Source organism: Phaseolus vulgaris, chromosome 7 (assembly GCF_000499845.2).
Source record: "Phaseolus vulgaris cultivar G19833 chromosome 7, P. vulgaris v2.0, whole genome shotgun sequence".
NCBI classification, from domain to species: domain Eukaryota; kingdom Viridiplantae; phylum Streptophyta; class Magnoliopsida; order Fabales; family Fabaceae; genus Phaseolus; species Phaseolus vulgaris.
In genome coordinates, this window is record NC_023753.2 from 35316260 (window position 1) to 35342416 (window position 26157).

At 29.7% G+C, this 26157-nt stretch overlaps 3 protein-coding genes across 4 annotated transcripts; 2 read left to right on the top strand and 1 right to left on the bottom strand.

The window, feature by feature from the left end:
* Window positions 1–11295: 11295 nt before the first annotated feature.
* On the top strand, window positions 11296–15428 carry LOC137830345 (uncharacterized). Its single transcript, XM_068637629.1, has 5 exons — window positions 11296–11500; window positions 12340–12602; window positions 12697–12908; window positions 13087–13351; window positions 14918–15428. Exons 1-5 carry the CDS (start codon window positions 11407–11409, stop codon window positions 15209–15211), a joined length of 1128 nt encoding a protein of 375 aa, XP_068493730.1. The 5' UTR covers window positions 11296–11406; the 3' UTR covers window positions 15212–15428.
* Window positions 15429–17763: 2335 nt separating this feature from the next.
* Window positions 17764–18686, bottom strand: LOC137830347 (germin-like protein subfamily 3 member 2). The gene has a single exon (XM_068637630.1). The coding sequence runs from the start codon at window positions 18613–18615 to the stop codon at window positions 17938–17940; it is 678 nt and encodes a 225-aa protein (XP_068493731.1). The 5' UTR covers window positions 18616–18686; the 3' UTR covers window positions 17764–17937.
* Window positions 18687–21466: 2780 nt separating this feature from the next.
* Window positions 21467–26054, top strand: LOC137830356 (protein ABSCISIC ACID-INSENSITIVE 5). Of its 2 annotated transcripts, none has more exons than XM_068637643.1 (5): window positions 21467–21652; window positions 23111–24318; window positions 25453–25524; window positions 25631–25660; window positions 25786–26054. In XM_068637643.1, exons 2-5 carry the CDS (start codon window positions 23239–23241, stop codon window positions 25867–25869), a joined length of 1266 nt encoding a protein of 421 aa, XP_068493744.1. In that variant the 5' UTR covers window positions 21467–21652; window positions 23111–23238; the 3' UTR covers window positions 25870–26054. The 2 variants fall into 2 exon arrangements, with proteins under 2 accessions (XP_068493744.1, XP_068493743.1); XM_068637642.1 differs by having other exon boundaries at window positions 23208–24318.
* Window positions 26055–26157: the final 103 nt, after the last annotated feature.

Sequence of the window (26157 nt, forward strand, 5' to 3'; positions counted from 1 at the left end):
GGTAGTCCAAAATTTAGACTATAAATAAAGATTAATTTTACATTATAATACATGGAAAAAATTATTTAACCATTTTTAATATAATACATGTATTAAAAAAATCCTTTTAAAACTTAGTCACGTTTCTCACTTTCTTTGGCATGTGAGTAAAATTGAATAATAGTTAATTAGGTTATGTTTTTATATTCTAAATATTATAAACGAATATTTGTATTTTCAAAACCTTTTCTAAAATGATTCTTTTCTTACGGTGTTGGCTAAAAGAAAGAAGTATCTTAAACTATAAATAATTTATAGGAAATTAATTTAAATTTCAACATAAAATTTTATAAACTGATTTTAACGTGGTCAAATTCTCACATCAATCTTCCTGAGATAAAGTTTATTAAATAGCAAACTTTTTTTTAAAAAATTTTAAGAGAAAAAACATTCCTGTTGGAGATCCCACATCAACTAGATATTAGAGTCTTTCATTGTATATAAGTGGGTGCAAACCTCAACCCTTCTGAGTCGGTTTTATGGGGTTGAGTTAGGCTTAAAATCCACTTCGTAATATGATATCAGAGTCATTTCGAGCCTATCCTAGCGAGTAATTGTTGGCCTTATCAGGCCACCCGCCATCGGACCACCCATAATATATAGTTCCACGCACGATTAGAGTCTTTCATTGTATATAAGTGGGTGCAAACCTCAACCCTCTGGGCCGGTTTTATGGAGTTGAGTTAGGCTTAAAGTCCACCTCGTAATAATTCCCAATGTAATTCATAAAAAATATTTTAATTTTCTAACTTATTTTTAATCTGTGTAAAGTTAATTTTATCTTATGATTTTTTAAAGTCTGTGTAGAAAAACTAATCTAAACATGTGATAAGTCTGAAATGTGCTTTATTGATTTTTTTTTATGTACTAAATGATTATGAAAGTTGAAGTACTTTTAGAATAATTTGAATTAAAAGTAGTTGTGATAAGAATGTAAAATTAAGTGAGAGATGAATGTTATAGGTGCATAGTTAGGGTTTAGAGGGAGACAAAAACGAGCTTATAATCCAATCCAGCTTCGACAACACAATGAGTCGCATGCAAGGGAACAGTGGAACATCATGGGGGAAGGAACCTTACAGGCTTACACCACAAATTACATTTTACTGCTTTCTGGGTGGCTACCTGAATATTCTTCTGTTCTTTGTCCCCATTCTTCTTCTTCTTTTTTTCTTTCTTTTTCTTTTCTTTTTAATTAGCTTGAGCTTTATACTTTAATTTCTTAAAGCTTGTCTCTCATCATCATAATGATAAGAAAAAGAAAAAACATTTAAATTTTGTAAGAAATAAGGCTTAGTTAAAATTGAGAGAAATTTGCAAATTGATTCAATAATTCAACAAGAGGGTTTTGATTTGCAAATCGGGTAATCAGAGTATTTGATTTGTTTTAGGTTATATGTTTATCTGTTTTTTAATGTTTTTTTTTCTGTCCTGGAGATTTCACATCGACTAGAGATTAAGATATTTCGTAGTATATAAGTGGGTGCAAACCTCACCTTATAAGTCGATTTTATGAGATTGAGTTAAATTTAAAGTTCACTTCTTAATATGGTATCAGAATTATTTAGAACCTATCATAGCGATGGTTTGTTGGGCTTATCAAGCCACTCGCTATCTGACCGTTATCAGACCACCATAATATATAGTCTCGTAGTATATAAGTGGTGGGTGCAAATCTCATCTTATAAGTTGTGGTTTTATGAGGTTGAGTTAGGTTTAAAGTCCACTTGTTAATATTTTACTTGAATTATAATGATTGAGAGTCTAAATACTCTCTTTTATTTAATTATTTTTTATTGATAAAAAATAGTAAAAAAAATATGTGCTTGCATGAAATAAAGAGAAAATATTTCTTTTGAGATGTTTACTTTAATTATTAACGTGTTATGTTCAATTTATGAATAAAATTATACGAGCATAATAGAAATGAAAGGAAAAGGAACCCTAACCCTAGAGGTCGCGAAGGTTCACAATAATATTTGTTTTTTTTTCTTTAAAATCTCCCATCCGCATATTTTCTCTAAGAAATCCACTCCATATTTAAAACAGGTGGTTTTGTTAAGTTTTGTGGATTGGTATTTATTAGTTATAATAGAATTATATATGTTAATTTTGGAAAAAAATTAAATTGATTTATTTGTACATGAGAAATTATTAATATTGTGTTGGGCTTTTTTATGTGAATAGAGTGTTTTAACTTGATCCGGTGTTTCTTCCTGTACCCATCAATGTTCTTCCTGCATTCTATCAATATAAAAAACGATTTATTCTATTTTGAAATGACTGGAAAAGGTTTTTCAGAATTTTTAGAAAGTATTTTCTAAATAAAATTTTCATAACGTGTATAATACGTTTCAAAATATGTTTTTTAAAATAATTTTGCTAGAATGTATTCTAAAATTATATCTTCAAAATGAAACCTAGTTCACTACAAGAAAATCATGAAATAAAAATAATTAGAGACTAAAAATAATTAATTGTGATAGTGACTAAATTAGAGATATTTTTTAGATTGAAATTTTTTTTAGCTTCTAAATTAGTTTCTATTATTGTTAAATAGTTTTTAAATTGGTATCTAATTAACAACTAAGACTTTTTTTAATTATAAAATATTTAGATTCTAAACTTGGTAGCTAATTAGATACCAATTTAAAAACCATTTAACAATAATAAAAACTAATTTAGAAACCGAAAGTTTTTTTAGTTTCTAAAATGATTTCTAATTTAGTCACTATAACCACTAATTATTATTTTTATCTAAATTTAGTTTCTATTTCATGATTATCTTGTAGTGGTTAGATGAAACATTTTAGTGATTTTAACTATTTATAAACAGGGATACCCATAAAGTATTTATTTTTAATTCACTTAATTCTTTGATAAAAAAAAAACTATTTAACAGGATGCATAAAGAAATTTGACGGCTCAATTCCCTATCTAGCACCATTTACATCATTATTTCCCTATCTAGCACCCTTTTGTTTTTATTTCCCTATCTAGCACTCTTTTATTTTTTATTTCCCTATCTAGCACCATTTTAAAAATAAATAAATAAATAATAAATTATTATTTTTTTAATAATTTTAATTTTGAATGCATTAAAAATAAATATTTTTAATGTTTAAAATAATTAGAAATATAATTAATGAATAAATAAATGAGTTTTTACAAAATAAAAATAAAAATGTTTAGTTTAAAATTATTTTTTTAAAAATGAAGAAAATAAAAAAATTAAACTCTACAACAACATAAAAGTTGAATCTATAAACATAAATTAGTATTTATTTTTATTATTATTGATGATGTAATCATGTTAATTTCAAGTAAAAAATACAGGACATATTTATAAAAAAAACCGAAGTCAATTAGTATTAATTAATAGTGGACACATAAATAATATTGAAGTGTTTACCTAAATGCAAAATTCTAAAAAAAACTAATACAAATGTTACACTTAATGCTTAAAAATGAGACCAAAAAAATAAGTATAGAAAATAAAAACAGCAACAATAAAATAAAAACAAAAAATAGATATAAATAAAGAATGACAGAAAAAAAAAATAACAACTAAAAACATAAAAGATATAAAATAAAGGCAAAACAAAATAAGATAAAGATAAAAGATATAAAAAAAATTCAAACAAGATAAAGATAAGAGATATAAGGCGATATTAAATAAGTATATGTTGATCATAAAAAGGAAAATAAATAAAAGATGATCATTCATTTGATATTTTTACATTTTTAAGCATTTTTAAATGCATTCAGTGTAGCATTAAGTGTAGCATTTGCATTAGCTTTTTTTTTAGAATTTTGCATTTAGGGTAGACACTTCAATATTATTTATGTGTTCACAGTTAATTAATACTAATTGACTTTGGTTTTTTAATAATTATGTCCTATATTTTTTACTTGAAATTAACATGATTATATCATCAATATCAATAATAATAAAAATAAATACTAATTTATGTTTATAGATTCAACTTTTATGTTGTTGTATAGTTTAATTTTTTATTTTCTTCATTTAAAAAAAAAAATTTAAAGTAAACATTTTTAATTTATTACTTTTTTATTTTTATTTTGTAAAAATTCATTTATTTATTCATTAATTATATTTCTAATTATTTTAAACATTAAAAATATTTATTTTTTAATGCATTCAAAATTAAAATTATTAAAAAAATAATAATTTATTATTTATTTATTTATTTATTTTTAAAATGGTGCTAGATAGGGAAATAAAAAATAAAAAAGTGTTAGATAGGGAAATAAAAACAAAAGGGTGTTAGATAGGGAAATAAAGATGTAAATGGTGCTAGATAGGGAATTGAGCCAAATTTGACTGTTGCAGAAACACCCATCCATTTATTTAGTGGTTATTGAGAAGTTAGTGACATGGAGAGTTATATACAAAATATTGTTATGCTAACATAATCAATAAATACTGATTAATTTATATAAAAAATAATCATTATGTTTGTAAGGATCTAGAAAAATTACTTTAGAGTAGAATTGGTATATTTTAAATGACTCCTGAATAATTTTAAATGAAAAGGGCATATAAATATAAATTCAGGTTTTATTTTAAAAAGAACCACCATCTCTTTAGAAAGTTCTTTTCCTTTCCTCTCCCTTCTCTCTACAATTCTGACTTCCTCGTTCATCTGATCGACGATCAGAGTCCACCATCAGACTCCTGACAGTGAGTACTACAAGACTGCCCGATCAGAGTAAGTTCATTTTTGCTCTTCTCTTTGAGTCAAATTTGGAACTTGTTAGGTTGTTTTCTTCCTTGTTTGCATGTGACCCTTTTAGCTTCAGGGTTAATCTCTGTTAGCTCAGGGTCTTAGTGATATAGTTAGATTTTTTATTAGGACTTTGTGTTACAGGTTAAGTTACCTTTGGGTTCTTGGTGGTTTTGGAGCTCTTAGTGAATATCTTCTAATTTTCAGGTAAGGGAAGCTAGTCTTATTATTTTCAATGAAACCATAGGTTAGAAGATTCCGGATTTGGAGGTGACGTGGTCACCAATTTCAATTGTTTTTCTTGCAGGATTGTCTCTTTTGAAGAGTAAAGTAATATATTGACTGAAATGGTTGATTTTGAATCTTTTATATTGATTTTAAGGTGAATAATTTGTTGAAACTGTTTGAGATTGAAAGAGATTGAAAGAGATTGAAACTGTTTGATATTGAAACTGTTTGAGATTGAAACTGTTTGAGATTGAAACATTGAAATCTAAAATTTAGATATAGTAGATGATGTAGAATGTATATAAGTTTGGAATTGAATGAATTACTGAATGTATTTTTTGTTTCTTGACAATTTCAGAGCATATATATTTTGAATATTTCTTGATGATTCAGTTTATGAACTAAAATTGTCTGTGACAATTTTTAAAGTAAATTATGAGTTGATTATTTTGAGAGCTATGTTGATTGTAATCTGAATTCTGGTGTTTTTGAGATAAGTTATCAAACTTTAATTTTCATGTTGTGGCTTCCTCATCTTTTTATTAAATACGGTTGGATATAGTTGTAGTTTGAAGATAATTTTATTTCATTCTCCTTTTATTGTCTCTCTTTTTGGATAGTAAAACTTGATGTTATTTAGATACACTTTGGAATCCTTTTGATTCAAGACATTTATATGATTAGTGAATGAATTGTTGGGTGTTTTGGAAATTCTAAATTGTGGAATGATTTGATTGTTTGATGTGGGAGATTTTAATGTTTAGAATATATTTTTAATCAAAACATAGTATTTTCAGGAAAGAAAATACCGTGTTAAGATTGTTTAGGATGTGCATTGACTAGGGATTCGTCTAGAAGGAGATATCCTGACCCTCCTGAGATAATGAAATCATATAGATGAAGTTATTCAGGTGGTGAGAGTCGAAGGAGGTTCATATGAATGGGTAAGTTGTTTGAAAGATAACTAACTTGACCTGTTATATGAGTTAACCCTGTCATACTAGGAGAGATATGATATTGAGATTCTTTATGCGCATAACTGTGTGGATTTCACAATGAGGTAGTATGACAGGTGCAGATCTCTGAGTCTAAGTCAACGCACGAGTCTTCCGGAAGTAGAGTCAAGAGTCTATGTGTTATGAGTTAGTAGAAGTCCGACATATGAAATATGAATTTTATGAATGTAATAGCCACTTGATGATTTGAGAATTTGTATGAGACTTATGATTTATGTTTTTTTCTTATTTCAAAGTGAAACTTTATAGAATTTTGTCTTATATGACTAACTTACCTGTTATTTGGTTGTGTTGTTTCTCTAACTGTGATGATCGTGTATTTCCACGGGAGCAGATGAGATTGCAGCTAATAGAGCTCCTCAGTGAGCAGAAGGATTAGATAGTTTTAAATCGAATGCTTTGCTTTGTTTTGCTTTTGAACTATTTGGATGTATATATTAAATCCCTATGAAGAGGGATATATTTTGAGATACAAATATGAGAAAACAATATATGTTTATCTGTTAATTAGATATTGCATGCATAATATATTAGCAAATATGAGTAAAATTAGGGATGTTACAATGTTAATTAAATTTATTTATGTACAAAAGATGACAAGTCTTGATATTTTTGTGCAAAAAGAAAAAAAAGTTATTAGCAGTGAAAAACTCCTCCAAAATACATTTCTATTATGATTTTCAAATCTATAACACAATTTTGTTTTATTTTATATAATTTATTATATTTTTACAATTAAGAATTACCATAAAATATATAATACTTTATCATCATTTTATATGGATATATAAGAAAAAAGAAAAAAGTAATTTAATAAATTGGTGTAATAATAATAAAAATAATAATAAATAATTACGATAATAATTATAAGAATAAGTGAAAAATTGTTGAGGTTATAGTGTAAGATAATTTTTTAAAAATTAGAAAAAATCATGAATCTTTGATAACCTAACCATCTTACAAATCATAAAAGTCTTTAGTGATCCTCACACATATATGTTGATATATAATTATTTGACATAACAAGCAAATCTTAATTAAATGTGTGAAGACACGATTGAGAGAAACACTAACCAAACAAAGTACACATGAAAAAAAATAGTGAAGAGAGTAAGTGTACATGAATTCATTTTTAGATAGTTGTAATGGATAATCATTTGAAATTTCTTTTTTCAGTCTAATTGTGATTTGATATAATTTCTACATTGAACTATGTGTTTGCCTTAATGATTGAGAAAATATTGTTTACTTCAATTATTTTTCTAAAAGGAACCTATTTTTTTAGATTGGGCTTTACATTTGTTTTTGTTTCGCTTTAGGATAAACTAACATTTTAAGTTTGGTATGTTTTGATAAGTATCAAATATTAATATATTTTTATTCTAACTCTGGCCTTTATTTAAGCTCTTATAATTTTTTTATGTTATCTTTGTTAGTTCTTGTTTAATTTTTTAAAAAAATATTTTTATTATAATTTTACATTTCTCTTTGTGTTTTATTTTTAATTTTAGAGTGAGAAGAAGAATTCTTAGTCAAACAAAAGTTGATGTACTTAAGGAGACAAACCAATTGATCATAAAAAACATTCATTCAAGCAAATCATCATCTCGCTCTAGATGGTGCTTACATGAGAAATATGTGATTTGATAAAATAAATAATGAACAATATTAAGATCACATGGACACCATTGTTGCTACTCTCTAAGGGTCTGTTTGCTTCAAGGGAAGTACTGTTCACAATGATGGAAGTGCAGTGATATCCCCTATTTGGATCAAGTGATGTGCGCAGAAGTGTGAGGAAGGATATCCACATGAACAGTGAAAATCATATTCCTCTAATATGCAGAGATTGTTGTGGAAAGACACGTCAGCATTGGTGATTTTCCTAATTTACCCCAGATTTTGTTTTGACATGCTAAAGAGAAGGCAAAGGAAAAATAAACAAGACAAGAAAAAAATAAAAAAATAAAGATAAAATCATATTACAAAACAAAAATATTAAGTATATTTATAATAAAAATAAAATTATTAAATATAATTATATAATCAATTATGAATAATATATAATTGATTATGTATATAATTTCTATAAATTATTTTTTAAATATTATTATTATTTTAATATTTATATTATTATTATTTAATTTTAAAAAAATATATTAATTAATTATTTTTTTAAAATATAAGAATAAATTTTTAATCTTAATATTTTATTAATTAAAAAAATTAAAATTTCAATCACACTCTCGTCACATCATTTACAAACTTATTATATTTATGAAAAAAATTCATGTACAAAGAATTATAAGAAACTCGTGTTTTTAAAAAAAATAATTATTCATCGATATTGAAAGTAATTTACAAAATTTTAATTAATCAAATTTATAGAAAAATATTTCATATTTCATTATTCAAATATTTTTAAAGACAAGGATAAATTTGTAAACTTACATTTTACACTTTTAAAAAAAAATCAAAATTTCTTCACAACCATTCCATTAATCACAAACTCCCATAAACTTTCCTCACATATCTACTTTAACATACCCCAATCCAAACAACCTCACTTTCTTCACACTTTCCTCTCACATCCTCACACATCCACTCCCTCAAATCCTCACACATCCACTCCCCAGTCCAAACACACCCTAAGGGTTTAGGGTTTAGGGTGTGTTTGGATTAGAGGTTGTGGGTGAGTGAGAGTGTGAAGAAAGTGTGGAAAAGTTTGGATTGGGAGATGTTAGAGTGGATGTGTGAAAAAAGTTTATTGAAAAGTGTGAATGATGTGATAGTTGTGAGAATATTTTAATATATTTTGAATAGTGTAAATTGTAAGATTACAAATTTACCCTCTTGTATATAAATAAATAGAAAAATGAAATATTAATTAATTTAAAGATATTTAAGTTAATTAAAATAATTAGTATTATATTATTTTATAAAGTTTTAAATTATAACATTAACAATTTATGTCATATAAAAAAAACCTACAAATTACAAATTTTTATTTTCACTTCTAAAAATATTCATTTTAATTTTTTTTTCTTATAAACAATTAAATCTTATAACAAAAATTACTAAAACATTATTTTTTAATTTTTTTAATGATAACATTAATAATTTATGTGAAATCTAAAAAAAATATTAACTAAACATTATCAAATTTTATTTCCATTCTGTAAAAATATTATTTACAAATAAATAACTATTTCTTATAAACAATTTAATTTTTAAAAACTAATAACTATCTACATTTATTATTAAAAATTCAAATTTATTCTCAATTCTGTAAAAAATATTTCTGCCTTTTTTAATTCTAACATCAATAATTTATGTAAAATAAAAAATTGCCCTACAGAATCCAAATATTCATTTTAAATAAATAAATATATTCTCTTATAAACAATTAATTGTTAAAAAAAAATTATGTACATTTATTATTAAACATATAAACAATATTTATCTAAACTTTTTCAGTTTTCTTTAATTTTTACAACAATTTTTTAATTGTTTTAATTATAACATTAATAATTTATGTTAAATATAAAAAAAAACCTAAACTGTACAAATTTCTATTAACATTATGTAAATCATTAATTTTATACAAATAAATATTTTTCTTAAATGTTCAAAAAAAATAATAACTATCTACAAAAATTAAAATAAATAAATCAAATAAAGGAATTAGAAACAACATTAATTTACTAACTAATTAACTAAACTAAAATCTAAACAAATTATATTGCAAAACAATAATTATCCAAACAGAAATATAAAACAAAAACTTAACATCCAAAAATAAAAAACCTGAAGAACAACAGTGAAGAACAATGGGGATGGGGATGAAGAACACCACACTAGGAAGCACAATGGGGATGAAGAACACACAAGGAGAGTGCTTGAAAATTAAGAAAATTATAAGCAACCCAGAAAATTTCACAAACCAAAAAATTAGAACATAATCGATTATCCCATCAGTTACAAAGAAAGGATAATCGATTATCCAAAAATATCAACCATAATCGATTATTCAACAAGGCAAAAAACAAGGATAATCAATTATCAAAAAGCCATAATCGATTATCACCATTTATTAAGGCTTGAGATAATCAATTATGTCTTCATCTCTTAACACATAATCGATTATGTGGCCAGTGCATTTTCACCCATAATCGATTATGCACCATTGCATTTTCACCCATAATTAGGAATCTCACTGTTTCATATGGCATGCATGCGGGGTAGTGGTTTGTCCTGGAATGGAGAGCACAAAAGCAAGAAAGCAAGGGCACAGAGATAACTTTCAAGGTTTGACGTGACACTCCCTCTCATGACCCCTACTTTTTCTTCAGCTTGGAGAAGAGCCCAAATTCACTCAACTTTATCTGTCATTCCTCCCTCACCCGCCTTGAAATCTGGAAGCAAACGGGTGGTACTGAGACTTCCGTCGTCGTGAACAGTACCACCCCAGAAGCAAACAGGGCCTTAAGGATTTGTAAAGAAAAAATTCACTTTTTCAATAAATTTAGTTAATTATTTTTGCTTTGTCCTTAATATTTGTTTGAGTTGAATTTCATAAATTTAATTGTATTTGGAAACCTTATTTTAAATTAGGATATAGATAAAAATATTACCAATGATCTTTATGACAGTCACTTTTTAACCAATTTCACAGAAGTAATTGAAATCTTCTTTAAATTAAATTTGTGGATTGTTGAATTAACCCATTAATTAAAATTGTTGATGAGAATTAGAATGCATTTTCTTATAAATGTTAATGAAATCCACCTTCGATAACCATTTATATTTAAAATCATCTCTGTTTTTATCATTATTTTTATTCAAATATTTCTAACTATTTCTTAATTTGACATTCAGTTTTTTTCAAGTATTATCTCCAACAGTATTCTCTTTCTAGTTAAATAATTATATAACAACTTTACGTGAATATTTTTACTTTTATATATTAACTACTTGATAATTTAGTATGTTTATCAAATAATTGTCAAGTTAACTACATTTATCCGTTAAAAAAATAATAAAACAAAATTGAGATTATTTTAATAACCATTACGTACATTAATTAGAATACTAAACCTTTAATCTTTATCAAAATAAGTGTTTTCATTTAATGTTTGATCTCGTCTTGAAAGAGTGTATAAGTGGAAAGAAAATTACAACATTATTTTGAGTTTTTTAGAAAGAACAAAAAAAAAAAAACAGTTTGTTTCATATGAAAAAACATATTTTAACCTTTTATTAGTAATATGGCGTGTTTTAAAGTCCATCTAGCTTTCTAACCTTCCTCTGTTGTAGGTCATATTAGATCTCTGCACAGTACTTTCGCATAAATCATTCAAGTTGAAACTCTCAGCATGGCCACCGGAGTGAACAGAAAAATTTCTGCTGCATCAGCTCGGGCTCACACCAGGAGGGCAAAGAAACCCAATTCCCCACAACTCCCATCAGGTCCCTTTTCGCAATTCCTTTCACTTTTCATCTCACTTGCACTTTTTTCGCATTTCAAATCATAAAAATTATCTGGGTCGTGCTGCATCTTTTGTTAGACCTGAGAATGTTGAACCTTTCCCAGCGTTTCTTTTAAAGAATTCTGGCTTTTTAAGGTATGGATGATGTAGATTGCTTTGTTTGGACACGTAAAATGAACCCTCCATTATATTTCAACTTAATTGTTATTGTTTGCATTGCAATTGGGTAATTATTAGTTTTTTTAATATTTTGATATTCCTTCCCACACGTCTGCATATCATTTTCTAGTTAAGTTTAATTTTTATGTACTGTCAGTATAAAACCTGTTGCAGGTTGAACCAATCTGAAATGATTCTCGGTATAACCTCGAAAATAGTTATTATAAAATTTAAATTGTACGTAAATACATGCTAAATTGGTAATTGTTGATTTGATGGTCGTGTAAATAAATCTTTACAACGATTTATTGTAATTAGATCCTTGTTAGTTATCAATGGAATTGGTCACTTTTTATTTTGTTCATTCCTTTTCTTTAGTAAGAGACTTATTCATTAGTAAGCTGATGTTGAGGGGATTAATGGTAGGAGGAGTCTAACATAAGCATTTGTAAGTAACTTGGTTTGATAATTGCCGACTGAATCAATCCTTGTTGGCTTTAGAGATTTATAGCTAGTCTTGCCTGCATTGGAGCATAGGGTAATTAATAAGTTGTATTTTGATATTCTTATGCTTGATTTGTTGACTGCAAATTGTTATTTAAGCTTTTTGTTTTAACTTCTATTTATCTGTTTTTTCAATTTGGCATCTCAATTTATCAGGAATTCTTGGAACAGCACTAGCAGTGTTGTTTATCGTGTTTCTAGCATGGGCTTATAAGGTTATTCAACCTCCTCCTCACAAGATATGTGGCACCCCTGATGGACCGCCTATAACAGCACCAAGAATCAAATTAAGAGACGGAAGGCATTTGACATACAAAGAGTATGGTGTTCCAAAAGAAGCAGCCATGTATAAAATCATCTTTGTCCACGGTTTTGATAGTTGCAGGCATGACGCCGTGCCTGCTGAAGACCTATCGCCTGTAATTTTTATTAATATTACATTTCTCTCCCTTTCATAGCATTATGTAATATCTTTTGTTGTTTGTACTATTATATTAAGATGGATTTTTCCAGGATATTGTTGAGGAGATGGGGATCTACATTGTCTCTTTTGACAGACCTGGTTATGGGGAAAGTGATCCTGATCCAAATCGTACATTAAAAAGCATTGCTTTAGATATAGAAGAGCTTGCAGATCAGCTGGTGTTGGGGTCCAAATTCTATGTAGTGGGTTTCTCCATGGGTGGACAAGTTGTTTGGAACTGCCTTAAATACATACCTCACAGGTATGACTTATTAAGGGTATTATTTGTTTTGTAAACACAAAAAGCATTTCACTAATAATATTGCTTGTTGCATTATTAGCTCTTTTGTTATATTCACGTATTTGCTTTCATATCCATGTTAGTGGTGTGAGATACAGTTGTCAACCTCTCTTCAAAATTAACTTTTCAATGCTGACAGGTTGGCAGGTGTGGTACTGGTTGCCCCAGTTATCAACTACTGGTGGCCTGGTCTTCCTGCAAACTTAACTACTGAAGCCTATGGCCATCAGAACATACAAGACCAATGGGCTGTTCGTGTTGCACACTACTTACCGTGGCTAACTTACTGGTGGAACACTCAACAATGGTTCCCTGGATCTGGTGTAGTTTCTGGGAGTCCACATATCCTTTCTCGTGAAGACAAGGAACTTCTGCCTAAGATGTCCCATAGAAAAAGTTATAGAGTAAGTATCCATCCTTTACGTGATTACAAAATTGTAGTTTTTTGCTGAATGCAATTCACTCTGGGATGTTGACTTCCAAGTTCCAACAGAAAGTGTTTTTTCATTTTTTTCTAACTGTTTTAAATTAGCATGTGGATTTTTTCATTTTTTTAAGCTGGTCGTATACAATTATCACAGCCTAATTTTTCTGAGTTTTCTGTACTCATACTCCGTGTTTTTTGTTTTTGATGTTATACTGATAAAAATAGTTGAGTGGCTCTTGGAATTAATAGCGTCAATAGTTTGTCTTTGGTTTCAGATATTGAAAGATATATATCAGACAAAAATATAGACAGGAGTGTTTAAACTACGATCGTTGATCCATTATGTTCGTATAAATTTTGGAATAGACATTTATAGGCAGCAATAGAATTCTAAACAATACCTTGTTTCGTTAAACAAGTATTTGGTTTGGATAATGCTATTCATGCATGGACAGTCGTGGCAAAAAAATGCCTGAAAATTCACTGTAAAGGTTTATAAACTTCTTTTTTTCTATTGTGGTGTTTGACATATATAGAATATATAGTTATTCAAGTGCTAACCTTGTATAGTTTGCTGCATTTTGTAATAATCAATCAAATAACATTGATATATGATAGAAAAACTTAGCCTTTATCCGTGAATAGCACGGAATAAATTCACTTCATGGTTGAAACTTGATATCTGTTTACATGATGCATCTTCTTCAAATTTAAAGTAGAGTACATGGGTTGCATGAGAAATATTCGGAAGCAATTTTTTGTGAAGCAAAATTTTTGTTTGTACTCACGGCTTTGGTGCATTACTCCTGTTAGATAACTAAGATCCTCGTTCGCTAATCTTCAAAATTACCTAAGAAACTTATATAGATAATTGTTAGAGCACACTGCCACCATGGCCGGTTTAACTTGGCATAGCAGGTAAATCAAAACTTGATGTTGTTATTAATTTTGATTTGTTACTTTTCTCCCTGCATCCATGGATAACGTCCCCATTGTTTTCATGGATAATGTCTTAAAAGAGTTGTCTCGAAATTTGTGATGGATCATTGAGTAACAAAGTGAATTTTGAAGGCTCCATTGTAATTATAAGGTGTGGAAATTCTACAACTCTGTTTGTCATTTCCTTGTTGAAGCACTGCACAATGACATCATTCGATCTATGTAGTTTGTCCAACACACTGAGTAAAGACGTGTACTGTGTATGATCGTGTTGAACCAAGACAATTTGTTACTTGTGTACGCTGTTTGACTTGATAATGCTTCCTTAGCATGTTCTTTTGTTTGGATATTTAATTTCAGTCACACATAATGGTAAAGCAAATTTTCACTTCTATAAGCAACCCTTATGGAAAGCTTTCAATTTTCATCCACTTGTAAGAACTAATTCTGGAATTTGGTTCTTTTGAAAAGTGTTTGATTACTTGAGCCATTGAATTTGATTAGCCTCATTTTAACTGAGCATGTTCTATTGTGTAATTTCTTAGTTTCTTACGTCAATTCGTGATAGAAATTTATAAAGTTGTTTTTTGTGCTGCTTCCATAGGCACAGATAAGACAACAAGGTGATTATGAAAGCCTCCACCGTGACATGATTATTGGATTCGGTAGCTGGGAATACAGTCCCCTTGATCTTGAAAATCCATTTCCAAATAATGAAGCTTCTGTCCATATTTGGCAAGGAGATGATGATCGAATGGTTTCAGTTACTCTGCAACGATACATAGCGCAAAAACTTCCATGGATTCTCTATCACGAACTTCCAGGTTCTGGTCATTTGTTTTTTTATGCTGATGGTATGAGTGACACTATCATGAAGACACTTTTACTTGCGAAGTAGGCTTCTTCTCTATTGATTACAGTCTATTCAGGTCAGTTTTGGCATTTGACATCTCAGTTTTAGAGAATTCAGACTGTTGAAAAGAATGATGTATGATCAACTTTGACGAACATCAAGTGCACTAAATGTAGGGAGAGATTCGGTTACTTAATAATTGTATGAACTTTGTTCTTTTACGTGGGAAGTTGTTTTATAGAAGCTGGTTTATTTCTCTAAAGCCTTACTAAGTTACTCCCAAGCTAACACAGTGGAAGTCGGAACATTGAGCAGTTTTTCTTTTGGCAAAATTCTTTTTTATTAAGATGAATGATATGATGATGGTCATGATTAATAATTAGGTCCTAACTGCTATATTCTATATATTGCTACTTCCACAATCTTCTCTGCAAAGTAATTGTCTTAAAAATTCGATCACTTTAGCTACTGCCATTTTAGTAATTGGTGTATAATATATGAAAATAGAATGTATAGATAGCAAAACCCTGTTTTATAATACAGTTATTCACAAAGTTGATTGGTTTTTGTGATAATTATATTGAAAGTGATACTTATAATGCTTTAATTTGATTGAAAAATTCTAAAATTTCTTGTCAAACAATGTATACTCATTATTTTTGCAATGATTCTTGGGGGGCTTTATTCAAAGAATCAATTATGTACATGTGTGTACCAATTTTGATATGGCTTTTCCTTCCTGCATTCCCATTTCTACCTACACCTGCATAAATTTTTAAATAATCATTTTACCCTTTAAGATTTACAAATTTTCTAGAATGAGATGTTTTTTGGACCAAGTTTTCTAGGATAAACTTTTCAACATCTTAGATAAACCTTCATCTTCCCTTTTGGGATTGAACAATCCAGAAACATTATTTTTTGTCTTCCGGATTTTTTATTCCAAAAATATCCTTTGCTTAACTCTTATTCTGAATTTTGTTTAGGAAATCTTTATTTTGGAATTATCCAAAACTCTAAAAGGATAATTTTGGTATTTTAGAAAATATAGGGCTGCAAGAAGAAAAATTAAGGGTGCAGAAAGAAATTCCATTATGTTCAACTTTCTAAATGCCCATATAGGAAATTGTGGCCCATATTAACATAACTAAGGGCTTTTCATTCTGCACCCCTGTAAATTTAAAACTGCATTCCCATATAATATGAAAATCCTTATCCATTTTTACCCTTTTAAAATTGTATTCTCTCGAATGTATAATAATCTGGAATGGAAAATATGTATTCCGAAATGTACATTTTAAAAAATATTTTTTATTTTAGATTGAACATTTTGAAATACATTATTTTTTATTTTCTTAAATGTATTTATATTTATTTGAATTGATTTTTTTACAAACATAAATGTGAAAAGAAAGAAAAATAAGGTCGACACTAAAATAACATTTGAGTGTTTGTCTTAATCGCATAAAACAATTTTACACTTTTAACCAATTAAAAAGTATGATTGATATAACTTTTAAGATAGTTATTATGAAAAACAACACTTTTATAATTGAATAAGACATCAAACTATTTTACACTACAAATACATATACGTTGTTTTTTCTTCTTCTTTAAAATAACCAGAGATACCTAAGGAGATTTGTTCCAGAACGTTAACATCTAAAATTCTGAAGTGAAAACCTATCATCCAAAGCAAAGAGGTCCATAAATTACTGTGAATAATGTTTCCAATCCCTTGCACCCTTTTCCTTGTCAGACAAATATAATGTCATGAGAATTCAGAAGTAAAATTGTGAAGAAATGAATGGAGTTCATAATTTGTTCGTGTTGCTGGTTGTCTCGCGTTGGATACACCTTTCACTTTTCTCTTTTGCAATCAGAGCCATGTCCTCCACTTGCCAACAAAAGGATAAACAAATGTTGGCTTTCGCATTAGTTTTTATAGATTTTGAAGCTTAATAATGTGCTGTGCTTGTTTTGGCAGTGTTGTCAATGACTTTCACTGGCTTTCTGAACCCTTTTTTTCTTCTGTTAATTGGCAAAGTCTTATGATTGCTATCATCTCTTGCAAAAACGCCTATGAAAGCTTTTTGAAGTTGTTGGGTGTAAAATAAGTTTCCTACTCATTAGGTTCAGCTCTATTCCTTGTCATCATCAATCACACCACCATGTGCTTAAGACCAACTCGACCCTCATTGCTTCAATCACCACCCAAGTCTTATTCTCTTGTTCAACAAAACTTGAGCTTCTTATGCACTTTTTAATGTTGTTTTTTCGTCTACTTTTTTAGTTAGATTATCGATACAACAAGATTCTAATTTTTTAATGGAATAAATTAAAATCATTGGTGTAACTGCATAAAAATCTTCTCTTTTTTTTTTATGTAGAATCTCTTACAATATTATAATTGATTAGAAATTATGTTAAATATATAATGTTTTTATTTATAGTCTTATCTACAGTGGATGAAGTTAACTTCAATAATAAAATATGAATAATAATTTGTGATTAAATTATATACACACTCTATTTACTCATTTTTATGCTATTAGTTTTAAAGGGAGAGGGAAAAGAATTATTTTGCTGCTTCAAGGTTTCATTACAAGGCACTGCATTTCATATTCTTTACTTTATATAGTATTATAAGACACAAAAAGTGGGAGAAGGGGTTGAAAACTCTTCATAATAAAGAAATTAAAAAACTTAAATCCCATGATATGACTCAAACCCTGAAAGGTAAATGGAGAAACTGAAGCTTTACCAGATATCTACCTTGCAGTCTTGGGATCAAACTTTTTCCTCAAGGTCCCAATCTGCTTAGAACTCAATCCAAAAGCTTTCTGTAGAAGCTCCTCATCAATCCCTGAACCAAACACAGCAGATGGTATCTTCTGAATACCAGGGTTTTGGCTATTGAAGCTTCCAAACAAAGTAGCAGGTTCATCACCAACATTCATCATGAAGTGCACTAGACCTTTAGGGAGCACCATGACCTCTCCTTTTTCAAGGACTCTGGCAAACACCCTATTGCTTGAATCAACAAAACCTAAGTACACTTTCCCTTGCACCACATGAACTAGCTCTGTGGCTCTGGGGTGAAAATGTGGTGGGTTGATGCCCCCAACTTCTATGTCTGCACGTGCAAAAGACAAGCCTAGAGTGTTGAGCCCTGGAAAATTGGCAGGGCTTGCTAACACCACCGCTAGGCCTGTGTCTGAGAATACCCCTGTGGCTTTTAAACAAGAGAAGACAAAGTCTTCAGTGGTGGCCTCGGAGGAGTTCTTGCATGGGAGAATGTAGTGGTTGGCATGTGCTGTTTTTATGTCACCAAATCTTGGGTTTGGTATGCAGAAGTCCTGAACGGGATCAGGGTCAGAGGCCAAGCTGATGGCTACACAAAAGGAGAAAACAGCAAGCAAAAGCCAAAGGGTGTTTTCTGAACACATTTTTCTCTTGTTCTTTTGCCTCTTAACCTGTGTGTTGAACAAAGAGTGAGTTGAGGAGGCTTATATAGAAATGAAATGGATATTTTATGTGATAGTTTCAAATATTTAAGAAGCTCTTTTACTAAAGAAAAACTACACTAGGCTCTTGGAATGATTACACATGGTAGCATAAGATGCAAAATATTACAGGATCTTAGGCACATATTCTGCAATTATAATGCTTCTTTTTGGGAAAACAAATATGTTTTTGTTAGTATAATTTGTTTCAAACTTGTATTTTATATCTTTATATTCAAATTCACGAATCAGTCATTCAATTTTTTAAAATAGACGATTTTAATATTTTTATACTCAAACTTAACCTTTAATAACAGTTTTTTACGGTTAAAATTAATAAATAGACTAAATTCATATATTATATACTTGATTTTTTTTATATTTTAAATTTAATATTTAAAAACGATTCTTAGTGTTACAAAGTTAATAATTTAAAACTTAAGAGAAAATTAATCAAGTTTTTCAAGTAAACAGCCAAATTTAAATTTGACAAAAAAATAAATATAACAATTAAAAACATAATTTATTTTATCTTCGGTTTCAGAAGTAATAAAATGAGACACAGCTTCAATACCTAACTACAAAATTACTTTATAGATATATAAACTACAAATAATCAAGTTTCTCAGCATTTGAAGACAACTTAATTAGTAACATAATGAAACAAAATTTCTTATAGAAAATGATATTAACTTAATTCAGATTAAGTGATGTTTCTAAGCCATGATTCTTGCATATAAGGTTCAACGTACTTATGTTAAAATTTGATTACAAAAACATTATTTGCTGTATTATAATATACAAGAGTTCTTAATTTAACTTAATTAAAAATGGTTAAATCATATGCGATTCCACGCGTTGCATAGAGCGGCGCGGACAATAACCATGATTAGAAGGATTAATTAGGAATCTGTGTTTTGTTGAAAGTAAAACATTGAATATTCATGTGCTCGTGCCATGTTTCCATTGATTGTGTGGTGCTGTTCTCATTGCTTTGCTTGTGTTTGAAGAAAGTTCGCAAACAAGAATGATGAACTTTAATCCACGCATTGCTGACGTGATTATTTGTCAGCAATATGTTATCACTGTTCAGTTTCAATAACGTAAAACTCGCTGTAACATATTATGGTCTCCGATTACGGTTGATGTGCTGATAAGTTCAAGAAATATTTGTTAAAATAGGTTAGAAATTATTCTGATAATACATTACGAAGTGAACTTTAAATCTAATTAAACTTAGAAAATCAGATCATTTAATAAGATTTACATTCATTTATACAATGAATTGTCTCGAATCTTTAACTTATTATTACATTAATTTAAATATATTAAGTAATTCTTGGTTCTCAGACTCATTTAGATTTTACTATTCCTTTTGATTTCGACACACTTTTAACTGATCGAAGAATTGAGATCTTATTCACGAATGAATCACACTCACGCAGCATGAAAAGGCGATATTCATAAGATAAATAAAAGAAAGAATAAGAATCAAAACTCTAACAACTTGACTTTTAGGAGCAAAAGACTTTGATTTTTATTTTATTTTACTAATCACTTTTATTAACATTTTATATATTAATAAAAAAATTTATACATATTATTGAAATTTTTTATTAGCTGAGCAGAATGATTCTTGTGAAAAAAATAGTTATTAATTGGACCCACATTCTGTGGAGGCAATGATGGACTTGAAGGCCCATTAATTAATTGCTTATGTGAGAGTGGAATATCCCTACACCTTAGAACTTTCTCTTCAAATTTCGCATTAATCGTAAAAAAACAGTTTTAATTGTTTTAAAGATTTTAAATAACTTTAAATAAAGTATAGTTTTATATTTTTAAATAACTTTAACTGTATTTGACATTATTATATTTTTGTCCGGTTGTAATACTTTCATTTTTCCTTCAGCTATGACATTTATGAAAATAATTTTATTATTTGACATGTTTTTAATTGATTTTATAAAATAAATTGACACTTATTGAAGTTTTTCCACAAGTAATATTACAAAAATTCTATAAAAAAATAATTATTGTTACAACTTGAAACAAATTATGAATTCTTGAAACCAAAAATTTCTTCTACAATAAACCGTATCTAATATATATCTTTAATAAAAAAAATAACCTAATTTATTGCATATTTATTAAATTTATAATATATTATTTATTGATGTAATGAATTTATCCATACAAATATTAAATAACATGACTCAATCATCTTCAATCGATATAAAATCATTATGTCAAATTTCTAGACAAGAGCATATGTTAAAATATTGTAATCTAACTAATTCAAACATACACGTGAAAATAAAAATTTTAAGGATTTTTCTTACGTTTCATTTGATCATTATTCCCCCTTATCCAAAAAAAAAGTGAAAACACGAGCAGAGAAAACGTAAAAGAAAAATGTATAAAAGAAACATGCGATGGCAGAAAAGTAATTGAAAAATATGAATGAATGAGCACTACCAAGCATGTTTCACCAGAAATAGATATCCTTTTCTTGCTTTGTCCTAGTATCCGATACCTCACAGTCAAGCCAGAAGACATTCACATTTTCAACCAAAAAATATGAAGAAATGAAGAAGTAGGTGCAAACAAATTGAGGGGTACACGTGTTGAACTCAAAGACAGAACGAGGTTTAACAAACAACACCTGTCCTTAACGTGGCAAAAGGTGCGATCGAGCATAGGAAATTGGTATCTCATTTTCTGCTCTCTACGTGGGACAATCTCAGTTTCTCAATTCTTATATATATTATGTTGCTGCATTTAACAGCTTTTTATTCTTTAATTTAATACCTCTGCTTTTGTGGCGTCTTTGTTAGTTTGAACACACACTGTGCAATGTTGCCACTCTCAAACACTCATAACAAAACTCTTCTTCCTTCTTCCCAATTACCCTTATAAATAACTTCTCAAAATGTTGTAAACTACACACAAAAATTTGAGTTGAACCTATAGTTTTCAGGTATCTTTTCTTTTTTTCTACTCTATTTTCGTATACATTGTGTAATGTGATTGTGTATCCTTGCTGATCCTGTGTTTTCATTGCACTGTTCATTCTCTCTTTTGGTTTGAATGAGATATAGATCTCACAAAGACCACACAGTGCATGCATGCTCCTTCCTTAAGTTGGTACCTCATCCTTTGCCTTGATTTTCTGGGTTTTAATTTCTTTTGTGATTTATGTTTCAACGAGACTAATTTTACTTTCAGTTTTTTACAGAAAGAAGTGATAGAACATATAACTGCTATTTTTTTTTTTGTATTGACTCACTTTTCATTGAGTTTGAGAAAAAATATATATGAATGGAGAGTTTATAAGTTTTCTATATTTTCATTTAATTATGAATTAGAAGATATCATTTCTTAATTTATATTATAATTATTTTAAAAGGTTATACTATTTTATGATGGAACAAAAACCTATTTTGCCCTTTTTGAGATCTGGCTTCCTTCCACAAATTCTATATCTAATTATATTCTGTTGAGAAGAGTTTTAATTACTGGTTGATATTTTTCTCTGGTGAAAATTGAAGTCACATATTAAATAAACGTGAACTTTATATTTAAGGTATATATATATATATATATATATCACATCTTTTAAATATTGATTATATTATTACTATGATTATAATTATAATTTTCGTGACAAGGTTCTACATTTTTAGCTCTTTACCTGGTACAAAATTAATGGTTACGAAGGCCCATATACCTACTGCACTTGTGTGTGCCAATAAAACCGGTGGTTGCTTCGATATTTGTAGGCAATGCACTAGACAAAGGTTTCAACTTTTCCTGCTACCTTGCCCAAGTTCATACACTCATAATATTCTTTCTTCAGTGGAACAAGAATCAAAATCAACATATGTATCTCAGAAACCTTTGCCATAATATTAAATAACCCAGCTAAGTTTTTTTCAATTGCTTTCTTGCACCTGACTAAGAAAAAGGACTTCATTCTGAGTGAAATTCCAACTCATCAATTTTATGGTACTAGTTAGTTTTTCACACATTGTAGAGAAAAAAAATGTTTTTGTTCTTTACTATTACAAAGACAATAGGGAAGATCTGTGTTTGAATTTTACTGTATGTAAAAATTTGTTGGACTTTATCTATGTAATAGTAGAAAATCTATATTTTCATCAAATTAATTAATTAATACATGTGCTACAATTGTCACTACTGTGGCATCTAGTGCTAGAGCCATGAATTGGAACATGTATTGTGGTCTTTAAGAGACTCACACGTTTCATATATATATATATATATATATATATATATTAATTTGATATATATTTGGATTTCTATTTGTTAACACAGTGCCAAAATAAGAATTGAAAAAAAAGTATGGTTGTTTAGTTTTTGTTCTTTTATTAAGAACACAATGGCATCATAATGAAGTTGTTATATCATCTTTTAGTTTCCCTCCTATTCATCTTTTGACCTTTCACAAAGCAAGTGCAAGAATAGAGAGAACAAAGAATCAACACTTGGTTTTTGACTTGGCATCTTTGCAGCAAAGAGAAAAAGGCAGAGATTGAGAAGAAGATGGTGGTGGCGGAGTCTGATATGAACTCACAAAACGAGGTTGAATCTCCAATAGAGTTGGAGCAACAGCACAACATGAACAAGAACCATCCATTCCCTTCACTGGGAAGAGAAGCTTCCATCTACTCCCTCACCCTCGACGAGTTCCAACACACGCTATGGGAGAGTGGCAAGAACTTTGGGTCCATGAACATGGACGAGTTTCTCACCAGCATTTGGTGCGCAGAGGAAAGTCAAATTTTAAACAACAACAACATGAACAGTTTGTCACTGAGTGAAGCTTCGGCAGAAAAAGGGTTGATAAGGAAGCAACCAAGCCTTCCTCGGCAAGGGTCTCTAACACTTCCTGCACCTCTGTGTAGGAAAACAGTGGACGAGGTTTGGTCCGAGATACACAAAGTACAACAACAACGGCAACAACAGAACAACAACAATAACCGTGGAAGTGTTAATAATAACAACAATGCTGAAAATACCGAATCTGCCCGCCGTCAGCCTACCTTCGGAGAGATGACTTTGGAGGACTTCTTGATAAAAGCTGGGATAGTTAGGGAACAGCGTTCCATTGCAATATCAGTTCCAGCTTCTACAAGTCAAAATCACCATATGCAGCACTATGGCTTCTTTCCTAATAACAACCGTACAATGGAGCCTTCTTTTGTCGGAAGGCAGGTGATGGGGGTTGGTGGCGGCGCTGGCGGCGGCTGTGCTGGTGGGAATGTGGTTGCACCGCCTTATCAGGCTGTGGCTCAGGGTGGTGGTGGTGGTGGTGCAGTTGGGGAGTCTTCTGTGTATTCGGCGGCAGTGCCGGCGGCGGTTTGCTTTGGACCGAGGGTAGTGAATGGTGGCGGTGGTTATGCGGCAGTGAGTAAAATGGGAGTGGTGGCTCCGGTGAGCCCGGTTTCCCCGGAGGGGATAGGTACTGGTGAAAATTTTGGTTGCGGGTTTGGGATGGACAGAGGTGTGTTAAGAGGGAGAAAGAGGGTGTTGGATGGGCCTGTGGAGAAGGTGGTAGAGAGAAGGCAGAGGAGGATGATCAAGAACAGAGAATCAGCAGCCAGATCTAGAGCAAGAAAACTGGTACTTTCTTCGTCTCATAATTAAACTGCATTTTTAAGGAATATGTTTTTTGTTTGTCTGGTTCTTAGAGATCATACTGTGCAATGTGCACTGCACCTTGTATAGTTTTGATTTGAGGTTCTGTTCTTTTATGTCCTTGCACTAGTCACTGGAATAGGCTTTGTTATCTTCCATTCCCTTCAAACAGGGCCACCAAAATGAACTTTTATTTTGAGTGGTGAAGTTAACCCATCTTTTTTTTTTACACTATTAATTCATCATTACATAAATCAACCCCATCACACTTTATTCAAGGAGTTAATTGTACAACTTCTCTCCAAGAAGAGTATGAAAAAGAAAAATTAATCTACATTCCACTTTTTATTGGTGACTGAAACAAAAAAGGACCACAAGTGAGATAAGTAGTTTGCCCCTCTTTAAAATATGTTATCCAATCAACTGCTAATTTAGCCACAGGATCTGGTAATTTGTTTTGATTATGATAACATGCAGATTGATTTTTTTTTCAAATTTATTTTGCAAAGATGTCAAATTGTGAGTAAGATTTGTTTGCTGCCACATGGCTAGGTGCATTGTGATTTTTAGTTGGTGAGCTCCGCATAACTGACAGGCAAAACAGTTAGGCAAATTAATTATAACAGCACCTTTTTTTCAACTAATTATAACAGCACCTTTTTTTTAACATTATAGTTTACTCTTTTAATCTTCTTTATTGATAAACTTTCTTCCCCTTTAGTGACAAAAGGGTGATGCAAAGGGATGGCGTAAAAGATGCGAGAATAGGCTTTTTTTATTAATTATAAACTGGTTAGCACCTATGGAGGAAAAGGTAGAGAAAAGGTACATGATTAGATGAGTAGGATAACTTTTGAGAGTTTTTTGCCTTAGAGAACTTCTCTCTAAATTCAAACAAAGGAATGAAATTGCAGTTTAAGAGATTTTAAACTTTTAAAATACAAAATTGTTGCTTTATTATCTTTAACCATTGTAAGGATATTTTATATGCATTTTTCCTTTATGTGCATCTAATCGCTCTTTAATTAGACGTCATAATCTGGTTAAAATATTGGACAAAGTATTGTTAATGACATTTCTTTTTGCGCCATAACTTTTTTTATACTTTTGCTTTGGCAGGCATATACAGTTGAATTGGAAGCAGAATTGAACCAGTTGAAAGAAGAGAACGGTGAACTTAAACTAGCACTGGTATGCCAACTATTTTGTACTTTGATCAATGTTGAAGTTGTTTCTTTTGTTCTTTACTGTGTTGAGTAATTAGATTTCATATCTAACATGCTGCTTCTATATATAGGCTGATATTGAGAGGAGAAGAAAGCAACAGGTAACTGAGATGCTTATTGAATTACAAACCTTTATTTATTCTCAAATTTAGGTAAATAGTTGTCCTTTCAACTTCCATAACCATAAGAACAACACAATGTGAACGATAGTGACCTTTTTGTGCAGAATTTAGAGGAAGGGAATTGCAGAGTTGAAAAGGCTAAAAAGAAATTGAGATCATTGAGAAGGACTCTGAGTTGCCCTTTATGAGAAAATGATCTTCATGTACAAACAGTGACTAAGGAAAGTTGGTGATCGATCAAGGATTAGTTTACTGTTTTTCATGATGAGTGAGTGGTTGGTTAAACATAGTAAATTATATAGTTGGTTGTGTTATATTAATGATATTTTCAATGTCAAATAAATAAAATCATGTACAGTGGTTTTCTTCATTTCATCAATGGTCCTTTACGAATTTATACTGATGAAATAAACCAAATGGCGCGATCACTGAACAGGGAATGAAGAATGTTGGGTGAAATGAACTTAATGATTTGA

What these genes read in the sequence shown, in the direction of transcription:
- LOC137830356 (XM_068637643.1), top strand. Translation starts at nt 23,239, where the DNA reads ATGGTGGTGGCGGAGTCTGATATGAACTCACAAAACGAGGTTGAATCT. An exon ending in GATCTAGAGCAAGAAAACTG is followed by an intron (nt 24,319 to 25,452) that starts GTACTTTCTTCG and finishes TTGCTTTGGCAG; the next exon opens with GCATATACAGTTGAATTGGA. An exon ending in AGAGGAGAAGAAAGCAACAG is followed by an intron (nt 25,661 to 25,785) that starts GTAACTGAGATG and finishes CTTTTTGTGCAG; the next exon opens with AATTTAGAGGAAGGGAATTG.
- LOC137830347 (XM_068637630.1), bottom strand. Translation starts at nt 18,615, where the DNA reads ATGTGTTCAGAAAACACCCTTTGGCTTTTGCTTGCTGTTTTCTCCTTT.
- LOC137830345 (XM_068637629.1), top strand. Translation starts at nt 11,407, where the DNA reads ATGGCCACCGGAGTGAACAGAAAAATTTCTGCTGCATCAGCTCGGGCT. An exon ending in CTGCTGAAGACCTATCGCCT is followed by an intron (nt 12,603 to 12,696) that starts GTAATTTTTATT and finishes GGATTTTTCCAG; the next exon opens with GATATTGTTGAGGAGATGGG. An exon ending in CCCATAGAAAAAGTTATAGA is followed by an intron (nt 13,352 to 14,917) that starts GTAAGTATCCAT and finishes CTGCTTCCATAG; the next exon opens with GCACAGATAAGACAACAAGG.